This window comes from Talpa europaea, assembly GCF_964194135.1.
Source record: "Talpa europaea genome assembly, chromosome: 3".
NCBI lineage: Eukaryota > Metazoa > Chordata > Mammalia > Eulipotyphla > Talpidae > Talpa > Talpa europaea.
Genome location: NC_140069.1, coordinates 2,429,722 through 2,451,746, shown reverse-complemented (window position 1 = coordinate 2,451,746; position 22,025 = coordinate 2,429,722). Strand labels below are relative to the sequence as shown.

The 22,025-nt window shown below is 59.1% G+C and overlaps 1 protein-coding gene across 1 annotated transcript in view; it reads right to left on the bottom strand.

Moving 5' to 3' along the window:
• The window catches only part of COL22A1 (collagen type XXII alpha 1 chain), a gene marked incomplete at its 5' end in the record, with an annotated part of 143,579 nt that overhangs the window by 5,155 nt on the left and 116,399 nt on the right, over positions 1 to 22,025 (bottom strand). The window contains 12 exons of the mRNA XM_084229743.1: positions 76 to 255; positions 2,258 to 2,302; positions 3,019 to 3,054; positions 4,389 to 4,460; positions 5,835 to 5,888; positions 7,590 to 7,643; positions 7,796 to 7,849; positions 8,502 to 8,546; positions 10,110 to 10,163; positions 13,773 to 13,826; positions 15,921 to 15,974; positions 19,580 to 19,633. Coding sequence (XP_084085869.1) covers positions 76 to 255; positions 2,258 to 2,302; positions 3,019 to 3,054; positions 4,389 to 4,460; positions 5,835 to 5,888; positions 7,590 to 7,643; positions 7,796 to 7,849; positions 8,502 to 8,546; positions 10,110 to 10,163; positions 13,773 to 13,826; positions 15,921 to 15,974; positions 19,580 to 19,633 — 756 coding nt within the window. The remainder of the gene's footprint in view (positions 1 to 75; positions 256 to 2,257; positions 2,303 to 3,018; positions 3,055 to 4,388; positions 4,461 to 5,834; positions 5,889 to 7,589; positions 7,644 to 7,795; positions 7,850 to 8,501; positions 8,547 to 10,109; positions 10,164 to 13,772; positions 13,827 to 15,920; positions 15,975 to 19,579; positions 19,634 to 22,025) is intronic.

The following is a 22,025-nucleotide window of genomic DNA, read 5'->3' as shown; positions in this document are numbered from 1 at the left end:
AGAGCCAGAGCAGGCCCAGAACCTCAGAGCCGGGCCCCACGGAGCCCCAGGTGTGAGGCAGACCAGCACCCTTACCCTCAGTCCTGGGAATCCTGGCTGGCCTGGTGGCCCTGGGGGCCCGGCTGGCCCGTTCTCCCCTGGTGGTCCCTGGGGGCCCATCAGGCCCGTGTGGCCTTTGTGGCCTGGGATGCCAGGGTCCCCAGGCTGACCCTTCCCACCAGGAGGTCCTTTGTCACCTTTGATGCCAGGATCTCCCTAGAGGGGAAGAAGTGTGTCGTGAGCCGAGGATAGAGGAGCCCTGGGGCAGACGGCACCCCTCCAGCTGCCAGGGGCGCCCCAGTCCTGGGGGGAGGCTTGGTCCTGGCACGCCCGTGACACGGAGCCCGCTGCACAGATGAGGGGTCCGGGAGACAAAGCGCTGCCCACGGTCACACAGCAGCCTGCAGCCAGGCGGCATCCTGTGGGCAAGAATCCAGCCCCGCGCGCCATCCGGCCGCGCAGCGAGAAGACAGCCACTGCCTGAGCCGCAGGCTGCCCGCGCTGCTGGCCGCCCCGGTCAGTTCCGCACTGTCAACTGGAGGGACAGAGCCCTGTTCAAACCGGCGGCTCACTCACGGCTCCCATCTCTGGCCTGGGGCCCTGGGCATGGCAGTGCCCGGGTCCGCTGCCTCCCCACCGCCGACCAGGACTGGGGTCCTGGAGCGGAGACATGGGGACCACGGGCTGCCCGTCCCTGCCCCTGTGCACCTGACCAGCAAGCCCTGGCTGGGTGGGGCAGAAAGCGTGTGCCCCACTGAGGGCCTCAGGTGATGGGCCGGGCAGAAGCCAGCCACGAGGGGGTAATGGCGCAGCTGTGGCAGTGGACATGCCCCGAGCTGGCGACGAGGACACACCTGCCACCCACTGCCACGCAGAATCGCCACCTCCGGCGTCCACAGCGGGGAGGAGCCGGGGAGAGAGTCCGGCGGTGCGGGGTCAGGAAAGGGTAAATGCGTGTCTCTACCACGCGCGTTTCTCTCTGCACCACGTCTGGGGAGACCAGGAGAAATGGCGGTGATGGGCCGTGGGTGGGGAGGGGCTGGCGGGCATGGCGGGCGGGGGCCTCTGTGCAGTCGGCATTAAGCAAGCATCTGCATTAACAAAAGCCAATTTGGCCAGCCCCGTCACCTGCAGTCCTCAGGGCGCATTCGGGGTGCACCCGCGAGCCGAGCCCTAACGTCCACAGCGCCAAGTTTCCGATGCAGGAAACGTCTCAAGGTCGCGTTGCCCTGAGAGCTCTGGCCCGTATTTCAAACGGCCCAGGCGCGGGAAGGGCGGGAGCCCCACCACTCTGGCAATGCGCCCTGAAACCACTTACCGGGAGAGGCCACCTCTCCACGGATGGATGGGACTCGAGGACAGATTGATGTTCCCCGTCTGGGTCCTGACTCCTAAGCTACGCCCCAGCCGTCACCCCCAGGGATGCCTGGGTGACAGGGCAAGGGAGAGCCCGAGGCTTCTCGGCCACAGCCCTGCCCCCACGCTGGGTGCCAACCCAAGGTGCCACAGCCCCAGGACGAGGCGCTGAAGTCACAGAGGAGGGGGGACTCCTAGCCCCTCGGCCCCCACTTTTGTGTCTGGCCTGCAGGGGGAGCCCCATCCGTGCCCACCCTGCTCCAGGACGCTACAGGGAAAGCAGGGGAGGGGGTGGTGGGGGCCATGAGGAGCCTGTGGGCCAGTGAGACTTGGGCCGCCTGCTCCCAGAGAGGGCGTCACCAGGCCAGGACGCGCCCCTCCCCGCTGGCGTTTCTGCTTCTGCAAAAAACAAAAGTGACTCCCCCCCCCCCCCCCCGTTGCTTTATGGAGAAATGAAATGTACTAAAGGTTCTCTGGGGGCAGCGCCGAGGCGATTCATTATGGGAAAATCTGTTCCCTGTCACCTCCAGCGACAGAGCTGGCTCCTGGCGCATCGACTCGCGCGCCCAGCCATCAGGCTCCGCGCTCGGGCCCACGGAGCCAGCTCTGTCACCGTCTTGCCTTTGAATTTGTAATTGCGATGATTTTACGCCTTAAAATAACCACCAAAAAGGAAAAGGAAAATAGCAGCATGGGCTGCAACTGCATGGGGGAGCCCCGCCCTTTGGGGCGCCTGGTTTCCCAGGGCGGGAGCACAAAAGCCCCCCCACACGCTGGCTTCCCGGGCCGGGCTGTGTGCCAGCACCCCAGACCCAGCCCCCAGGCCACCAGGAGGAGGTCACCGTCACAAGCCCGCACTTACCCTTTCTCCCCGGAGTCCTGGCTCTCCAGGCGTCCCAGGGGCACCCTGGGGAGACGAGAGAGAGAGAGAGAGAGAGAGAGAGAGAGAGAGAGAGAGAGAGAGAGAGAGAGAGAGAGGGAGAGAACAGTCCATGACCTGGCCATCCTATGCCATCTGCCCCCCGGACAGGGACTTCCAGGAGCCCCTCCGCTGCCTGGACACAGAGGCACCGCGCCGTCTCTCCTCCGACCCACACCCCTAACCCCCTGTCTCCCCAGGTGAGCGTCTGGAAAGCAGGATCTGGGCTCAGCACCTCTGGTCTTCACCGAGCTCCCACCCCGGGGCAGGCCCACACGTCGTGGGTTTTCAAAAGCCGCAAACATAGAGCAGAGGGACCCGGCGGCTGCCGGGTGGGGGGTCTGTCCAGGCAGGACCCACGGAAGCAGGAGGCTCTGGGCTTGAGCACCGAGAGGCGAGAGGGGCCAGGCGGGGGCCAGGGCAGGGGCCAGGGCAAGGAGGGAGGGAGCGGGACCGAGCGCGAGGACCTGCGCGGCCAGATGGGGAGGAGGTGGAGGGCTCCAGACAGAGCCGGGAGGCGAGAGGGAGAGGCCGTGAAGATGGCCCCGGGCTGGCCGCGCAGCTACGGTGCAGGCCTCATTCGGGAGGCGTGAAGGACGCCCCAACAATGACGCCGCCCGTGCGCCAAGCCCGGGAGACCCAGCAGGCACCACCCAAGAGAGCAGCCCTTGTCTCCCCAGGAAAGGAGAAGGGGCGGTACTTGCCTCCTTGCCGGGGCCTCCCCGCTCTCCAGGCTCCCCCTGCAAAAGAGAACACCTTCAGGGCCCCGAGCAGCAGCTCCCAGCGGGCCCACCCTCCGCAGCGGCCCCCTTCCAGCAAGGACAGACACCCCAGGGTGCCCCAACAGGGCTCAGTTCGTGCCCAGGAAACACGACTGTGCGCCCCGGCTCTGGGGCTTCCCACACATAGGACAGAGGTGGCTCCACCCCGAGGGCCTCGGGCCATCAGCTTCTGTCCGGCCGTGCTGGGCGGGCCCTCGGGCGCAGGCTGGCGTGAGACGGCACCAGGCATCAGCCCTGGGGTCAGCCTGTGCGGTTTTGGCTCTGCCACGCACGGCTCTGTGGCCGTGGGCAACCTCCTTACAATTTCCTTAGACCACCTGTGCCTCCGTTTCTCCATCTGTAAATGGGAGGAGCCGCTGTGCCTGCTACAAATAACCCACCGCCGAGCTCAAAGGACGGACAGAGCGGCCAGCTGGAAGGGCAGGGACCGGCGGCTCCCCAGGAGCCAGATTATAAAGAAGGGGCCGCGGGCCAGAGGGAGGCCTGGCCCAGCAGGGACAGCTGAGGCAGGGGCTCAGGTAAGACCAGCACACAGAGCCAGACAGGGGCTGGGGCTGCGGGGCACAAGGGCCAAAGAGGGGTCACCTTGTCGAGCAGCTGGGCTGGCAGGGGGCATTCTCAGATGCCAGAAACTAGCTGGGGCGCGGCAGGATGAGGGGTGTTTTCACGTTTCCAAGGTGATATGCAACCCTCACCCTCAGCTAGCAGTTCAAGGTGTGGATTTGGCAAGTGAAGCACCGGGGGAGGCTGAGCAGGAAGGGACCCCTCCACACCCTGGCGGGACCCCAGCAGTGCTCAGTGCGTCGAACTGTCAAGGCAGAAGCCAGCCCCACGCCCTGGGGAGCCCACACGAGCAAGCCCGCATGCCCGAGCCTGCTGCACCAAGTCCTCACCTTCAAGGCGATCCCCACGCCCTCCAAGGTCAGGGCCAGCATCAGGCACTGCCCACCACGACCCTCAGTGCCCAAGTCACACATTTGCCGTGCTTGGGGGAGGGACGCCGCTAAGCCCTCTACCTAAGGCAGCTCACCCAGTCCCCGAGGCGGTGCTGGGGCAGTGGGGAAACCGAGGCACAACCTCCAGGCGGAGGCGGGAAGCTGAGCCTCTGGCCCAGTATGACGCACGGGCTCAGGCCTCAACCGATGTGCTGCATCTCCCAGCTCAGAAGGCAGTGAGAGCACACGCCAGGCCCGAACCTGGGCGGGGCACAGGCGGGCAGAAGTGACCCGCTGACCCACGTGGGAAGCCACACCTGGAGCCAGGCGTCTCGCCCCCAGGGGTGCTGTGCTTACCGGGGGCCCGCGGGGGCCCAGGAAGCCTGGAAGTCCGGGGCTGCCATTTTCTCCTTTGCTTCCCTTCTGTCCCTGCAGGGGAAAGTGGGGTTAATTCTTCAAGGTCAAGTGCCAACGCAAGCACTTGAGTTGGCTTTCCAGGAATGGAGAGGAGTGGTTGGGGGCACCCCGGAATGGGGAGAGCATGGTGGGGGCATACCAGGGCCTGGGGAGCAAGAGGAGAACTGTCTCTACACCCCGAGTGGTGTTTCCATTCAAACAGCAGAGATTAAACGGGGGGAATATTGAACAGAAACAGCCCGATGCGTGTGTGACACCTCCACCTCCAGGCAGCCCTCCGGGGAGGCGCTTTGTACGTCTACACGTCTGCCCAAGAAGACAGGGAGGCTCACAATTTGGTGCATCACTTCTGGACAAGACTCTTTGGGAACCTGCCAGCTGTGGGCTTTCTGGGAAGCTGCCAGCTTCTGGGGCCTCTTCTGAATCAGCTCTGCTTTGGGGTGACTCTCCTAGGGCCCACCCCTAGCCCATCGGCTCTGTCTCACCAGTCATGGCGAGCCCCACACCATGGCTCCTGGGGGTCACAACATTTGTTAAAGCTTTGGCCTCCTTGGGCACCAGTGTCCCTGACCCAGCAGGAAAGGGGTCTCCACTAGGGTGAGCAGCCCCTGCTTCGTCAGGGGAGGATGTGCACCCCAGGATCGGGATTTTGTGCTTAAGTCAATGGCTCCTGGCAAGCGGGGGTGGGCTGGTCACCCCGGTTTTCACAGTGACAGCAGTAGCTGGTCAGCCTGGTCTGCCCCTGCACAGGGCAACTGCCCTTGACCCCACAGCCCTTCTCAACAGGTCGCTAATCTTAGCAAATGCCAGTGCAGGGAGGTGGGGCTGGGAGGACACGCGTGGAGACCTAGACCCCGGACCCCATCCAACCATCGTCCCCCATCGGTTCCGGCTCTGAACCCCAAGACCCACAGCCTCTACTCAATGCCCAGGACTCTGCTGGTGACGCATGTGCCTCTCCTTCCTCCACCCATGGTCCTTCTACTCTCCCCGTGGTCGCCCCACAGCCAGCAGGGGACACCGTCAGCCAGGCCTGGTGTCACGCACACACTGTCACCTGAGGCGTGAGGGTTGGTGCGCCTGACCCTGTCCTTCGCCCTCTGCCATCAGACACCTGCCCCCACTGTCCACATCCTCCGTGTCTTGTGTAGCTCTGCCCGTCCGGGTGCCCCGGCCGCAGACCACGGAGCCCCGTGCACCCCCATGTGCATTTTCAGCTCCAGGAAGGGCCTTTCCTGGCTCTACTGGCCTCCAGTGCGTTTCCACCATTCAAAGCCCACCTGAGCCCAGGATGGCTGCAGGGCTAGAGACCCCACGGTCTGCGAGGACCCCCACGCCATGAAGCTCGCCCCTCCACCACCACAGCAGGCCTGGGAGGCTACTCACGGGGTTTCCTGGAGAGCCAGCGTCTCCGGGGAGGCCAGGGGAGCCATTCTTACCCTGGAGGAAGAGACAGAGGTGACGGCTCTGCCGGGCCTCACGGAGCAGACTGACGCGGGTTGCCCGATGGGAGGCCCCGACTGCAGGCCCCGAGCTGCCGCGGCGCAGGTGGCTCTCAGCCAAACGCGTCATGGACGACCCATCGAGGGACCCGCGCGGCCGTGTGGCCTTCTCCCTGTGCAGGGGCGGCGGGTCCAAGACACATTGGCACGGGTGCCAGGCAGGTCATGTGCCCATGGAGGGGCACTCGGGGGCACTGGCAACTGGGGCTCAGGCAGGCTCCCCGCGGGCCCGGGCCACTCCTCCTGCCCCAGTGTCCTCAGGCAGCCCCAGGTCTCCGAGTCACTGAGGAAAGGAGGCCACGGCGCCCTCTTGCAGGCTCTGAGCACCCAACTCCCGCTCCGCGCCTCTCCTTCCAGGCGCCCTGAGAAGACGATCCAGTGCACGCAGCCCAGGCCGGCGCGGGGCACGCTGAGTGTCCACGGGCTTGCTGGGTGGCCTCGGGCCGGGCACTCAACCTCTCTGTGCTCCCAGCCCACCGGTGAGCGGGAACAGGGGCGGTCACCGCACCGCCTCCAGGAGCCGCGTGAGCAGAGAGCCCCCGCCACGCCCGCGCGGCCATGACTGTGTCTGTTTCACGACCCAGGAAGCTGCTGAGGTGGCCAGAGAGCTGTGTTCCCCCAGGAGGCATGCCCGTGCCCGGCGGGGGACGCGAGGCTGTCAGAGAAACAGCCCGGAGCCAGCACGGACGTGTCCCAGAGAAGCAGCGTTGCGGACCCTTCAGCAGTTTTCCTTGGGCGCAGTCCCCGGGACGGGCTCGGGTGTGGGGGGGTGAGAAAGCCAGAGCGCGGCCCGCAGGCGGCGCGCGGCCAGGCCGTGGTCAGCGGAGACACGGGATAAGGACCCACCGGTCCCGGTTTAATCCCAACAGCTCAACCAGCCGTGGACCCGGAGCCTGGCAGGTCCCAGCTCTGTCTCAGGCGCTGACTCATCCGTTTATCCCATGACTCATTCGAAATTCACACGCACACACATGCACACACACGCACACGTGCACACACGTGCACACACGTGGGCAAAGTACGCAAGCTGCAAGCAGGAGAGCTGTGAGCCGCGCCGTGTCCCACCCGTGCTGTGGGTGCGCGGAGGGCGCGCCGAAGGGCATACAACGCCCCTCACTGTCCCGCTGCCGTGGGGTGGGCGGTCAAGGGATTTTCTCTGTTTTGTGATGTTCGGTGGCAGAGCAGCAGGGCCGGGAGAGGCCTGGGCCAGACCGCCCCTCAGCCTCGGGGGCCCACCCCGCTGACCCTCCATCCTTAGGGGGAAGGTAACCATCTTGGCCAAGGAGCCTCTGGGGTGGGAGATGGGCCCCGTCTCTGTGCTTTCAGCCACTCCCCGGGACGGGTGGGCTGCGGGGACAGGCCCAGAGCAGACACGGCTCCAGCGGGGCCTAGAGCCGGGGAGAGCTGGAGGGAGGGCCGGCAGGGCCCCCACACCAGTGAGGTGTGTCCAGTCCCTATTGTGGGAGGGCGGCCCTGAAACAGGCGGCTGAGAGGCCATGAGGGGGACACAGAGCAACTGCTACTTACCAGCTCTGAGACACAGGCCACGTTTTTAATGACACACAGGGCCGCACCCCAAATACCTCTGGCAACAAGCCCCGTTGAAACATGGAGCAAATGAGTCCTGGGCAGAACTCACCGGTGGACCCCTGCCTCCTCGGGGCCCCTGTGGGCCTGTGGGTCCAGCGTCGCCCTGGAACGAGAGGGGCCCCATTATCACAGAGGCACCCCCGGGAGACGATGCAGCCTCCGTTTCCAGCGAGGACCGGGGTCTGGGTCTCCGGGGTGCCCACCTTCCGCTTTGTCCACACCTCCACCCAAAGCCCCCAGGGCACCCACACTCACGTCTTTCCCCGGTGACCCTTCCCGGCCCGGCGGCCCCGCAGCGCCAGGTTCTCCCTGCAAGGGGAGCAGACACAGCAGCTGTCAGGGGAAGGTGCAGGAGTCTGCGCCTCTGCTGGGGAGGCGAGGGCTGGAGGGGGAGCAGCAGGCGGACCCTGCAGAGCCGGCCCACGGAGCTCTGGTCTGAACTGGTCTGAGGCCCAGCGCGCGGGCTGGGGTCCTGTGTCCAGAGTGGCCCTGGGCAGCCAGCAGAGGCCGCAGCCGTGGGGAGGGTGGCAGGCAACACCCCTGCTGAGCCGTCTGGCGCTCAGCTCATGTAGGCAGGGCAGGATCTCGCCAGCAGGCCCTGGGGCTCCTTCATTTGGGGCATTTGGGTAAAATGGGAGAAGCTAGGGCACAAGAAAGCAGGACAGAGCCCCCTACACTCTCCACAAGGAGCTCCAGGCTGTGGGACCATCATCATTCGGTCCTGGGGCCTCGGTTTCCTCCTCTGGAAAATAACCCTCAGAGCAGCTCGAACCTAGGGGCTCAGGATGGCACAGCCGCCAGCCGCCAGGCGGATCTGAGCTGCCTTGGTCAAATTGGTTTCCTCCAGTGCCAGCGACCCAGAAGAAAGGTCTAGAAACCCAGACCGAGGTGAGGGTGCTTCCCTGTGAGCACCGGGTCCAGCACTGCCAGCCCGGCTCCTCCCTGGGCACAGCCAACTTACCCTGGGGCCGGGGGCTCCCGGGTCCCCTGTGTGTCCCTTGAAGCCCTGCGGGAGAGAATGGGGTCATTCCAGCAGCGAGCGGGCCAGCAGGCAGGCACGGGCACACCTGGGTGAGGGCCCAGCTGAACTCTCACCCCCGATGGCCCCCCGGGCGCCCCGTTCAGCACCAGGTGCAGTGCTGGGCCCTCTGAGCTGGGTCCCGGAGGGCCAGGGGAGGGTGGCCAGACCCTCCTTGCTGTCCACTCTGGCCCAAGCAGGCTCCAGGGCCCACCTCCACCCCCACGCCCCCGTGTCTCCTGATCTCCCACCTCCTCCCTTCCTGTGCTCGCGGCTGAGCTTGCACCCCTTGGCCTGGCCCGGGGAGCTGCTTCCCTTACAGAAAACACGCAGTCTCCCGCCTGACTCTGCACCCTCCTCAAGGTCAGGGAACCCCAAATCCGGCTGGCTCAGAGGTAGGGACACTGGAGCTGAGTCCTCCCAGATAATTGTGGGCAAAATCACTGAGGGAGGGAGCTGCACCCCACAGGCCAGGCGCTGGCTGGGCCGTGAATGTTTCCTCTTCTCCACGAGCCCCCCCATTGCCATTCTGATCTCCAGCTCACAGAGAAGGGGGTCAGGAAGGTCTCCTGAGTGGCCACGTGAAGCTGAGCCTGGATTTCTCTCGCCCACAGCCCAGGCCTGTCTGACTCGGGCTGGGGCCAGTGGGGGGGTGAGGGGGGTCCTGCAGGTGAGTTTCCTTGGCGGACAACACCCACTAAGTCTGTGATGTAACCCCCTCTGAGGCCATATTCTCCCCTCTAAGTCTCTCCTCCTGATGAGCGGGGTTAAAAGCGGGGTTATTTAGGGAAAAAGGAAATTGATTTTTGAGTTGTAGCTCCTCTTTGCTGAAGACTAGCCAGGCGAGGTATCGATCACTTCGACAGAAACACACATTGAGGAAACAGACCTAACGTTTTTATCTCCTCCTTCTCCCCAGATGATTGGATTTCAGGGTGTTCATTAGAAATCATATTTACTTTCCAAAAACAAATTTTAGGGATCGTGGAAATAATTTTGGAGGAGAAAGCATTTAACCAAAAACCCTAACAGCCTCCCAGAGCCACAGTCGGGGCTAACTTTTTGGAAAATGTGTCACCTGTATGTGCCGGGTAGGGTGGCGCGGGGCTAGCTAGGCAGGCTGCGCTGCAGACGGCATCGCCCAGAGGCGGAAGGAAAGACTGGCGGAGACCAGAGGAACTCGGGGTGGAAACAGCACGGGGCCCGCGGCCGACCGCGAGGAGCCGTCCCCGGCGGTTGTTCCCCATCCCGGCGCCCACACGCGGGCGGGTCACGTTCCTAAGTGGGGCCAACAGCCCTCTAGCGACGGAGAGTGATCCAAATGCAACGTAAGGCTCACCTCTCGGTTCTGAGTCAGGACAAGCCCGTTCACACGATAACAAACAGAACAAACACCAAGAACGCAGGGAACAGCCGCCAGCCCGGGGAGCACCCCCCGCCCCCTGCCAGGGGGGAGCGGGACAAATTGGCAGAAGTCCCTGGGCCTGAAAAAAGCTGCTTCTGGAAGCAAAGGAAGTCCTGTCCCCATGACCCCACCCACCGGCCACTTACCGGGGGACCCCGCGCGCCCTCTGGTCCCGGCAGACCCGGCTCCCCGGCTTTGCCCTGGAGGGAGGAGAACGAGAGGGTGGAGGTCCTGGCTCTCGCGCTCCGGCCCCGGCCCAGGCCCCTGCCCAGCCCGCGGTGCAGGCTGGCGGCCATCCGGACACTGTGTGCCCAGGGCCGGCAGTTGGGAGCCGGGCGCAGGCCAGCCTGGCCTGTGGTGGGGGCCCCTGCATCCTCAGAGCGCAGCCTGGACCCGACCCGGAGACACCCCAGCACCGAGTTTCTTTCCCGCCCTCATCACGGCCATGAGACGCGGCGGCGCCAGGCAACGCGGCCAGAACTGAGCCCCTGGGGTGGGGGTGAGGGCCCCTCACCCCAAGGCCTCGTTCTCCGTCCCCCCATCTTCTCCTGGCAGGACCGCTTCTGCTATTTAGCATTCAGGGAGGGCCCTGCCCTGAGCAGAAGACCAGGCCCATGGTGCTGAGGTGCGAGGAACAGGTCAGAGGCTGGGGGGGTGGGGTCAGCAGGGAAGGGCAGGCGGGCGGCCTGGGGTCCTGCCTTCACGGTCACGGAAGGCTTGTCTCTCCCCAAGTGGCCCCTCATTTTCACAGCTTATCCAGGTGGGCCAGGTGGGGTCCCCGGGGCAGGGTTGGAGAAAAAAGGCCACCTTGGATTTAGAGGGTCAACTACAGAGCACAGGCGGGTGCAAGGCTGGCTCCCAGTGCGCTGGGGTCTTCCGTCCAGCTTGCCTAGCGGAGGATCTTGGGGTGTCTTTCTCTCCCCTGGTTCTTTCCTCAGAGTTACATTCAGGACACGCCCTCGGGGAGGCCCTCGGGATAGAGGACACAGGCCCAGCCTGGCGCCTGCCCACAGGCAAGCGGAGTCACTGGCCCAAGAGCCAAGTTAGCAGCCGAAAAATACCCACCCACAGCCGCGGGGTCTCCTGTCGCTGCGTCCTCACCGTCACCCAGGAGGGCGGCCCTGCGGTCCCGCAGGCAACATGGTGAGGCACAGAGAGGCTAAGTGACCTGCCCAGGGGCACACGGCTGCGTGGACAGGTAGACTGTGAGGCTGCGCCTCGTCCCAGTCTATAAAATCAATCTCAAATGCCTCTTTATAAAAACTGCAACATACAGCTCAGTCGCCCGTCTGTCCATCTACCTGAGTGTCCATCTGCCTGTCCGTCTGTCCATCATCTGTCCCCTGTCCTCTGCTGTCTGTCTCCCAGCCGTGGTCCTGAACCACAGGGCTCTGACGTGCAGTGAGCCCCTGCCACTGAGAGCAGCGGCGCCTTTTTCACCCACGAGGCAGCGGCCGCCCTGCTGGTGTCCCGCCCGGTCTGAGCGCCGTGCACACCCTTCAGGGGGCTGGCCCTGGGTGCAGAGGGCCGGGGGGCACGGGGCCAGTGCCTCCAGGAGTGCGCCTCCATCTAAAACGGCTTTGGTGGCGTTGGTGGAGGGCACCGCCTGCTGGCCTGTGCGGACAGGAGTGGGGATGCCACTGTGTTCCCCACAGACCCCAGGGAGCCCCCAGTTCCTGGCTCCAGTCTGCCCTTAGGGGAGCCTGATGCCCCCTAGTGCCGTTACCACCTCCCCAGCAGCTCAGGGGGATAAAGGCGTGGGAGGGGCTCGCACTGAGAGTCCAGAACAAGAGCTCTGGAATGCCCGCTCTGGAGGGCCAGCCCGCCTCCCCGCACCACCCTGCCCACTGCGCCCCCTGCCCCCTGCACACCAGAGCAGGGCTGCGCTCGTCCGCTCTGTCCCCAGGCCTGGCCCGGGCCTTTGTGGAAGAGCCACTCATGAAACCGCCTGAACGAAGACAGGACCTGGTCCCCTGCGCAGAACGGCAGCTCCTCCCCAGCAGGAAGGCGGGGTCCTGCTCCCTCAACTCGGTGAGTCCCGGATGTTCCCCTCAGCTGCTGTGTGACCTGGGCATCCTGCTTAGCCTCTCTGTGCCTGAGTTTCCTCACCTGCATCCACGGGGGTTTTCGGGATACCTGGTTGGAAAGTGTAAGGAGGCACCTCTTGGCCTCCAGGTGAGCCCACACCTGCCAGCCAGGTGGGCTCCCCGTCAACCTCTCCTTCCCCCCACCCCGGAAGCCCAGCTGCAGCCACCAGCCCCACAGACAGCTCAGTGGGGCGTCAGCCTCCAGCGCCTCCCCGGGGCTTTTTACTTTGCTCAGCAGCTACCAGCTCCTTCTCCTCCTGTCAGCAGTGAACTCGGGTTCCAGCGCCCCGCAACCGCGGGCGACTCTAAAGGAGGCGCTTCCCTTGGACGCAGTCTGAATCACAATAGCTGACGACCAACCAAATTAAATGAAACATAAACCTCCCCGGGGCAACTTTTCCGTATCCCACTTAGTGCTCTGACCTCACCGGGAGTTAAAACGAGGGCGCCTGGAAAAGTCACCTCCTGAAATAATTTGCCATTAGATGAGCCAGACGCGTTAATAAATGTCTCACCTCATCTGATTTCCAGCCGCTGCGGCAAGTTGGCACTAACATTCCTGTTCCATTTAAGAAGCAAGCAAAGCCCACCCGGGTCCGAGAGCCCCGTGGAGAGCAGCCAGCACCCAGCACCCAGCACCTCCTCTCCCGGTTATGCGAGTTTGGCATAAACGCGTTATAGTTTACATTTCACTGTGTCGATCGCCACCACGTGCCGGTGGCCCCCAAATTAAAACAATCACAACCAAATGAACTCTGGTGGCACACAAGCGCCTTCCCATCCCTGCACCCCTGCACCCCGGCACCCCTGCGCACATCCGCCCCGGCAGCGACTGTGGGCGTGAGCGTTCTGGCCTCCCAGAGCGACTCTATCCAAACCCCAGAGGAACACAAAGACCCAGTTCTGCACAAAACCAGCAGCTCCAGGCACTGCTGCAGACTGTGTTTTTTGACTTAGTATTTCTCGGAGGGGTCCCGTGCCAGCAGTAGAGAAAGTCCTCCTTCTTCTACAGCTGGGTCTATGGGGGGCACCCCATTCAGCCAGAGTCTCCCAGGGGTGAGCCTTCAGACAACCCAGGGCCCTAACCCCAGATCTCTCAGTGTCAAGGCTGTGGCGGGATTTGTGAACACAAAGTGCCGCTGGGAGCTGAGGATCCACCGTCGGGGAGGGACCGGCTGAGGGAGGCCTCCTGAGGGGGGCCTGCAAAATCCCTGCCTTTCCCACCCACAGCCCTGGGGCCCCGCACATCCTCAGGGACCATCTCACGGTGTCCCAGAGCAGCTGGCGGGAAAGAGAAGAAGGAAGAACGTAAGTCTGTGCCGATGCTGGAGACACACAGAGGCACGTCCTGGCCCCGGCGGGGTGCTCAGGCTTTGGGGGCCAAATGGGCCTTTCAGGCATCAGATTTGTACTCTGGCTGGGGTCCCAGCCCGGAGCCCCAGCTCACACCGGTGGGACTGAGGCGGAGGCGGGACAGGAGCCCGGGCTCAGGTTCTTGTCGCCAGCCCGCATGTGGCTCCGGGCCGTGATGGCACCTCGCTTAGACTCAGTGTTCTCGGCTCTGAGGGGGGCCGCAGTGACCCCAGGCAGGGCAGTGGGGAGGCGGTGAAGGGCAGCAGGGGGCCGGCTCCTCGCAGAGCAGTCACCCCCGAGAAATTAGTGGTTTGGCTGGTAAACAGCAGGGACGGCAGAGCCCCTTACCTGCTCTCCCGGGACCCTTACCTGCTCTCCCGGGACGCCGGGTTTCCCGTCTCTGCCCTCTTTGCCTTCTTCTCCCTGCAAGAGAAACTCCCACGGGTCACCTGGCTGCAGAGCCTGGAGGGCGCAAGCACAGATGGTCGTAGCGCCGGCGGCCCAGGCACCCGGGCCTCACACCCACAGCTGGAAGGACGTCCCCGACGGGACTGGCGTGGGGGCCACGCTCCGCCCGCAGCCAAGACTGGCTCAGGCCTCAGACCCGCCATGTCTAGAAGGGAGAGGAGACCAGGAGCTTGCAGAAGCATCATCATGTTTGCTATTACTCTGCAGGTGCCTCCCCCAGGCCTCCCTGCGCCACACTCAGGTGGACACGGCTGGTATCTGGGTCCCTGGATTGAGCTCAGTGACCAGCCTGGGCTGGGGCAGGGTTCAGCGCCGAAGTGCAGGCCCGGGAGTGCGCAGGGGACGGCAGCAGGGGTGAGGGCTGCGCTATGGACGTGTGTGCGCTGCTTTCCATGAAATGCCCCCTGGTCCCCGCCACCTCCGGCCTCTCGGGCCAACCTCCTGCTCTAAACTCAGCACTGGACACATGGCGGTAGAGACGCACGTCTGTCCAAGAGCCCCCAGGGCTGCAGCACCTCTGGAGATGAGCAGTTCTGCAGGAAGACTGTGACATCACCCAGACCTGGGCCCCAATCCTGGGACCACGCTTGGCACAGAGCCCGGGGCAGCTGTGCCTGGAAGTTCTGATTCTTAGAAGGGAGAGGATGCGTTTTCTAGAAAGGAATGATTTGTTAGGAAGGCAAAGCAGTGACTAACATCCCAGAGTGTCATTTAAGACTGTGTGCCCTGGACAGGTTACTTAGCCCGAGGTCACAGTGGGGTAGCCCCCCAGTTGCAGCAAGGGCTAGAACTGATGCCCTCAAGTGACAGTGGCCCTCATGGATGCATCACCCCTCCCCTGCGTCTCTGATGCACATCTGCTATGTGCTCACAACCAAGAAGCGGACGTCAGCCCCCACAAAACCTACACCCAGAACAGAGCTCCACGCTCCCCAGGGCCTGTCTGTTGGGCCCCCAGACCTAGCAAACAAGCTAAATTTGCTGAATGAGCAAACCCATCAATGAGACCTGGAGGAGGTGGTCACTAACCAAACCAGCAGACAAGAAAAATGTGATTACCAGCTGAGATGGGCACTCTGCAGGGCAGAAAGGGTGGCTAAGAACACCTACCCTAGACTGGGGACGGAGGAGACAGCTAGGCCGTGATGCCTGGGTGGGGTGAGAAGGCTCAAAGGCATTAACAGAGAAAGAGGACAAACAGAAACGCACGTGCAAAGGCCCCGTGGCCTAGAGAGGGACCAAATTTGGCAGGAAAGGATACAGGGTACCCTAGGAACCAAAAGGAAGCCAGTGCAACCAGAACAAAAGATGCACCCCAGAGGGTAGGGGGGGAGCTGTGGGCAGTACAGGTGCCAGCAGGGGGTGCCGGCCAGCCCTGGAGCCACAAGAGGACCCCTTCTGCACAGAGAGCAGGCCCGGCCACTCTGGGCTGGCCTGTGACTAACACCCTCACCCCTACTGTTGATGCAGCCTGTATCAAGAGCGCTGGACATGATCACACCCCAACAAGTGAACCCCACTTTTGGGGTCCATCATACAGAAATCAGAAAGGTGCTATGCATGCAGAATCATCTATTATAATTTTTTGAAATAACTACAAGATGAGGGCGTGTCGGGGGTGAACATAGGTGCGATGGAACATTTCCTGGAGAGCGTGTGTGTGATATTTATACCAGCGTGGAAAATAGAAAACATTCGTGTTTATCCCAGATAGTTCATTATCACATCTCAACTGTTGGTCATCTCAACTGTTTGTGTGTGTAAATGTGTGTGTGTGTGTGTGTGTGTGTGTGAGGGAGAAGCAGAGAGAGGGTTGGAAACACAAATGAAATGAGTAAAAAAAAACTGCATGAAAGAAGAACGAGACTAAGACTGACTCGACCAAAGCGGTAGCCGGCTTCGGCCGGAGAGGCGGTGGGGCTGGCTTTCCTCCTCACATCCTCCGACTCCCAGGTTCCCCAGGGACCGTGCCTGCCTTGACAGCGGTGAGCGGAGTTTTGTTTGCTTGTTTTTGTAGTAACAAAACTAGATTTCTTAAATGCCACTTACTGGGATTCCAGGTAATCCAGATGGACCTTGGGGGCCAGGAGGACCGTCTTTCCCCTAAAAGACCCGAGACATAAAAAAGCCATTAAATGTCTGGGACGGCTTTTCTGGAGGTAGATGGCCTTGTCTGTGATCAAGCAGCTTAGACGAGAAGCTGCCTCCTCTCCTCGCCCCCCCGCCCCGGCCCCGAGGCCACCCCTGGCCTGGGCAGAGCTCAGGCACAGTAGCTGGTGTGCAGCTGGGGCTCATTTTGACGGATCACGCAGACTCACGGGAATTGCTTATCAGAGAGCCCCTTGGGAAGCAAACAGCGGGGCTTGGAGACTCACAAGACTGGGTCCAAACCCAGCTCTGCGCTCTGTCCCTAGTGGTCTGAGACCCGGCAGCACCGCAGCCCGCCAGCCCGCAGCACCAGGGGCCAGGCGGGGGCAGGGTCTGTGCAAGCCAGGAGGTGAGCAGGGGTTTATGCCATGTCTTGTCCTTGTCCCGAGGCTCCCAGATTTTTTTACCAGCAAGGGTTGTTTTGCGTATCTTGACCGCCGCCCCCCCATGAAATAGACCATGTATTCTGAAAGACCAAATTGCATCTGGTTTACCAAATGGCATTAATTAACACTTCATTTCCCATTTTACCCAGCAAAGCTGCTCATCACTGTCACAGTTTCCAAGCCAGCATGAGGTCACCGGCGCCCTCCTCCCTACCCCACGGAGCCCTTTTATTTCATCCTGCATCTCCATGTGAATTTTTAGAGGCCCTGACAACTTTATTATCTCCTGCCGGTGGTTGTTCTGTGCTCAGATGCTCAAGACCAGGTTTTATATTCTAATCCACAGGCCCCACAAAGCTTTTTATGGACTATGATTGTAACCTCTTGAAAGAAAAGCAAGAGGAAAAAATATTATGATATTTATTTCAGATTGACTCCGAATTTATAGGTTGTTGCATAAAGTGTCTAGTCAGGGGCCCAAAATGCTTCTTCGTAAATGCAACACAAAGTCAGGAGCTGAGTTTTATTTCCAGACCTGAGCAAAATGGAAGGCATCAGCAAAGCATCATTAGACGTCACAGCTTTTTGACACAGCCTCATGGGAACTAACGAAGAATGAAAAATGTTTTGAGTTTACTAATGGTGTGTTACACCTCATCTCAAAAGAATTTTCACCTTGAGAGGTTATCTGATTTTATTTTAAACATGCCATGTTTATGCACTGACATGGTTAACAATTTGACGTAACCAGCACCAGTGTGTCTCAGAACATTTGAGATTGCCTGGAAATATTTCCACTTAGACCGATGCAAAATAATAGCAACAATAAAACAAAAATAGTCACCACTTCCCACATCACAGTGCCTACAGACACGCTGACGCAGGCAGTGGGTATTTTCCTGCCAATCTGGGACAAATATTCCATCAGCATTAGGAAGATTTAAATATTGATAGTGGGGCTCCCTGAATTCCTTCCTGGATGTTCATGTTTGGAAGACGCCAGTGTTAAACACTAGTGATCTTGGAGAGGAAGCAGCAAAGTCTCACCCTCTGCTTGGTTTTATAAATAAAGTGCCAGCGGGACACCATCACACTCGGCAGCTCACGTATTGTCTACGGCTGATTTCACCTTCTGCAGCTGAGCGGAATATTCGCAAGAGACCATCTGGTGCACAAGTCCAAAATCTTTTCTATTTAGCTCAATTTTGCTCCCATCAGGTGAGTGGAAGATGCGACAGGCATCAGCAGACTTGCTCCCGTGCCTGCTTGCACCAGTTATAATGTGCTAAGGAAAGTACGCGGCTTAATTATTCACCAGCTGGCCCCGGGAAATTGAGGTGGGGAAAGAAAAGGATGGTGTTTTATGCAAACCAGGTTAGCACTTCAGAAATATTTGATGAAGATGAGCCACTATCTAAATAAATAACCGTAAGACAAGATAGCTATAAAAGGTTAACCAAAAAACCTAACCATCTAGGATTCCGCATTCATATTGCTTCACAGGTATTGCTATTTTCTCAAATCACATTTTAAAAGGCAACAAGCGGTAGATGGGTGGATGTTCTTTTGTAGGAATAATAACCAGGGACTCTGTTCAGGGGACATGAGTCAGTGAAGAGCCTTCACTCTGCGTCAAAAAGATGAAGCCGTTTCCATGTATTAATTCAAAATACAATGGAAATGTTTTAGGTTTTGTGTATATGACTATGCCCCACCTAACATTTTTATTACTGTTTTTTACTGCCAACACTCATTGTTTATGCTAAGAAAATGTTGACTGTGTTCTGGTTTGCTCTTGAAGCGTCAGGACCACGGACAGCCCCAAGCGCAGCCATAACTTGCGAGGCGTCCCAGGACAGAATCGATGCCAAATTAAAATGGTTTAATTCCTAGGAATGTAAAGATGTACATCTGGGCTCCACATCTTACTCTCCTTGGGCAAAGAGCCCATTAGTTTTTATTGGAGAAATATTTTTTTCTGTCTGAGAATCAATAAAAAAACTGCCTGCAGTGTGCTTTCTATTTTATTCGTCTGGGACCACTAGGTGGAAAGCTTCAAAAAGACTGGCCAGATGATGATACAAAAAGAACCGAGAAGCTGTTGTTTTTCAACCCCAATGGCTCTCCAGCCCCAACCCCAGCCATCCCACACGGTGAGTCAGTATGGACGAGTGTAACATTAAATTGGGAATTTTCACTCGACTTAACTCCCAATTTAGATATTAATTTTCTGTACAACCTTGAAAGGTGACCTAACCCCATCACATCAGGTTCATCTTCCTCATCCAAGGAGAAGGCAGTTGTGCTAAGGGACCCGAAAGTGCTCTCTGCCCTAGAGTCTGCAGGCACCAGGGCAGGGTAAACCTGCTTGCCAGCCAGACTGGGAAGGTGGCGCTGAGGCCCTGGAGACCAGGGTTTGTATCTGGTTATGCCATTTCCTCACCATGTGGTCCTAATCTAGCAATGTCATGTCTCTGATCCCCACATTCCTTGTTGGCAAATGGAGGTGATGATTCAGGACCTTTCTAACGCTCAGGGCAGTCAATGTGGTGAGACATCAGTGTACTATATATGCCCCTAAATGAATATGCATGTAAAGGATCCCAGCACAAAGCCTGATGACTAGAGATTCATCTTTGTTTTGAAGTTTTGAAACCAAGACGGCTTCTGGCATCTTCATGCAATGGATATATTCTGGGTTCTGAGATAAAAATCCTTGGGTCCAAGTGCAGCTACAGATGCAGGACCTTGACCCATGCCTTCACTTTCCTTAACTCCACTGTCCTTTTTTGAACACTTGGACAGCAGTGGCTACCTCCCGCCTGACATGCCACCTGGTCCACACCACAAGCTCAGGTGGCTGAGCGCCAACCCTTCCCCTCCCCTGTGCCTGCTCAGAATAGAAACCATCCTGACAAGGCACAGGACGATGCAGCTCAGCCTGGAGTCCGAAGAATTGGTTGCAACTTAATTCTAGAATAATACGTTGCCAGGTGATTTCATTCAAACCTTGATTTTAGAGGCAAAGTAATCAGGGCCCTCACATAAGGTGATGCTCCCTGGATTTCCCTACAAGACCAGGGACTAGACCCGCAGAACAACTGAGGCATGGGAGGTGAGGCTGACTCAAGGGGTTCTGGGAAGACCTTACCACGGACTAAAGGCAGGACTTACCGGTGGTCCTTGGAATCCTGGTGGCCCAGCAGTGCCCGCTACCCCATCTGCTCCCTGGGGAGGACAAAGAGCATGTTGCAGTTCGAAGCAACACCACCGGCACCTCCTGCTGTGCGCGAAGCAATGCCCGGGTCTTGCATCTTGTACCCCTGCCCAGCTGCGTGGACCTTAAGTATTTTAAAGGTGCTCCGAATTCCCTCTCAGGCTGGGCTGGCCTCTGGGAATGCCAGGATGTTGGAGGCCAGCAGCCAGCTCTCAGGAAGGGCCAGGGCATCTACCAGCCAGGCGTTCCTAAGTCAAGAGTAACTGGTCTCACTTCCCTGTGAGGTCAGCTAATGCCAGGAACGTGTCAGAACAGAAGGCAAGAAATGAACCTTGGGATTTATCTTCCAGGGAGAAAACGAAAACAAGTGGTTTGTCATCTCGGCTGAGACAGCAGCTATTTCACTGGAGTTGTCGAGAGAATAAGTTAACACGTGTGGATTGACCAGGCACAGGGGAGGGAGTGCCACAGAGGGCTGTGCACTGCTCGAGGCACAGATGATGGCGGCCTTCTGGGCGTCTCCCGGACAGCGAGGCAGAGAGCACTGTGGACAGCACCCGGCCTGGGCTTTAGTCACGCCTGCCTAGCAGGTTTTCTTTAGTTGTTTGTTCACTGAGGGCCTGTATGGGATGCCAGGCACTGGCCAAGTCTTAGGGACACAGAAAGGGCAACACCATGGCTTTGGATGCTAAGAAAATTTGGCTTCACTATAGAAGATGTGTCTTCTTTCCCACGTAAGACAAGCTCCTTGAGTCCAGATGTGGTCTGACTTGCCTCCACCTATTCCGCTAGGGAAGGGCCCCATGAAATAGAGGGATATTGATCAGATTCAAACAAAAATCCTAACATTCATTCTCTGCACTTGGGTCGCTGCTGCAGGGGAAAATTATGCATCTAGCTGAACCTCATAGAATCCTAATGCAGTTTCTACTCCAAATCTGGATTCTTCTATACAATTTTGCCAAAAATTTTTGGCATTCTAGACTCTGGAACATACATTAGATGGAATTAAATTCCCCTCTGCAGGTGGAGAGCAGGATAAAGGTTTTACTGGGAGCAAGGATGCTGGCTGAACACCAGAAAATAAAGGAAAAGGAAAGAGCCGTGTCTGCTTGGTGTCCACACGCCGTGTCCCTTGGCCAGCGCCCGGCACATTGATCAACACGCAAAAGGACAATACATAGATGGTCAGGAAGATTCAGTTTCTGTTCTTGAGCTGCTTCTGCCTAATGGGCTGCTGGACCAGAACAGGCGCTGAGTCAGCACCCTGTCCCCAAAACGATGACAGGTACAAGGCATGACCCCACATGGAGGCTCAATAACCATCAGCCAAGTGCACTGGAAGCATTAATCAGGTGGAGACCGACAAGCTGGCTCCTAATTTATGGCCGTTTCTTTATCCCAGCCCCATCATCCAGCAGAAGAATAACAAGCAAGGTGCCACGTCCCACAGCGGAGAGTTGCCGGTCACAGCGCCGCCGCTGAGAAGAGGGTGGTTCTGTTCGCTTTGGAGACGTGTTCCAGACCCTGGGGCTGCCCGAACAGGGCGGGGTGGAGCTTTAACCCACTGCTTGTTTCTGAACCCCTCAGATATGAGGGGACACAGGAAGCTGAAGTCACCATGGTAAGAAGTTATCCACAAGGGAACTGGATTTTTAGATGAAATTATTTCCCTCTCAAACGACCCTCTGTGCCCCACAAATGCCTTTGCACACCACATCCTATTGCCACCTCGACCAGTTTTTCTTTTTCAGATGGTCTTATGACACAAAATCCTACAGCATGTGCACATGCCATAGAAATCAGGGTCTTCAGTGAAATAACACATTTTAAACAAATGCAGAATTTCACGAAGAGAATCGACAGCAAACTGACCAACCCCCCCCCCCAATATTGTTCACAAACATGCACATAGCCGAGGTGGGGCAGCGACGAGCTGGGGATGAAGAACGATGAGGCTGCAATGCAAAGGCCGTGGGGCATGAGTTGAGAGTAAAGATTCAGGGTAAGCTCTCCCAAAAAGTGGGGAAGCCCTCCCCGTCCCAAAGATACTTGATCTTACGAGTATCTTGATCTTACAAGTTTGCTGTAGCCTTCCATCAACAAGGGAAGGACGCTATTGCACGCTCTCACGTGATTTTAATAAAAATACCTTTTCAACACCTGGATTTACTCTAAGCAGATTTATTCTAACACATAGTTACAGTCAGGAGACTATTAGAAGTTGTTGAAAAGAAGACAAAGCAGCCAATGCAAGCAGCCATTTTAACCTCATGACCTTAGCTGAATCTCTTGTTCACTATCAGTGACTCTAGGTTGGCCCCTGTTGGAGCCCCTGTTGGGCCGGGGCTCATGGCGAGTGCGTGGGGACTCCCAGGGGAGGGGACACTCAGTCCCACTGCC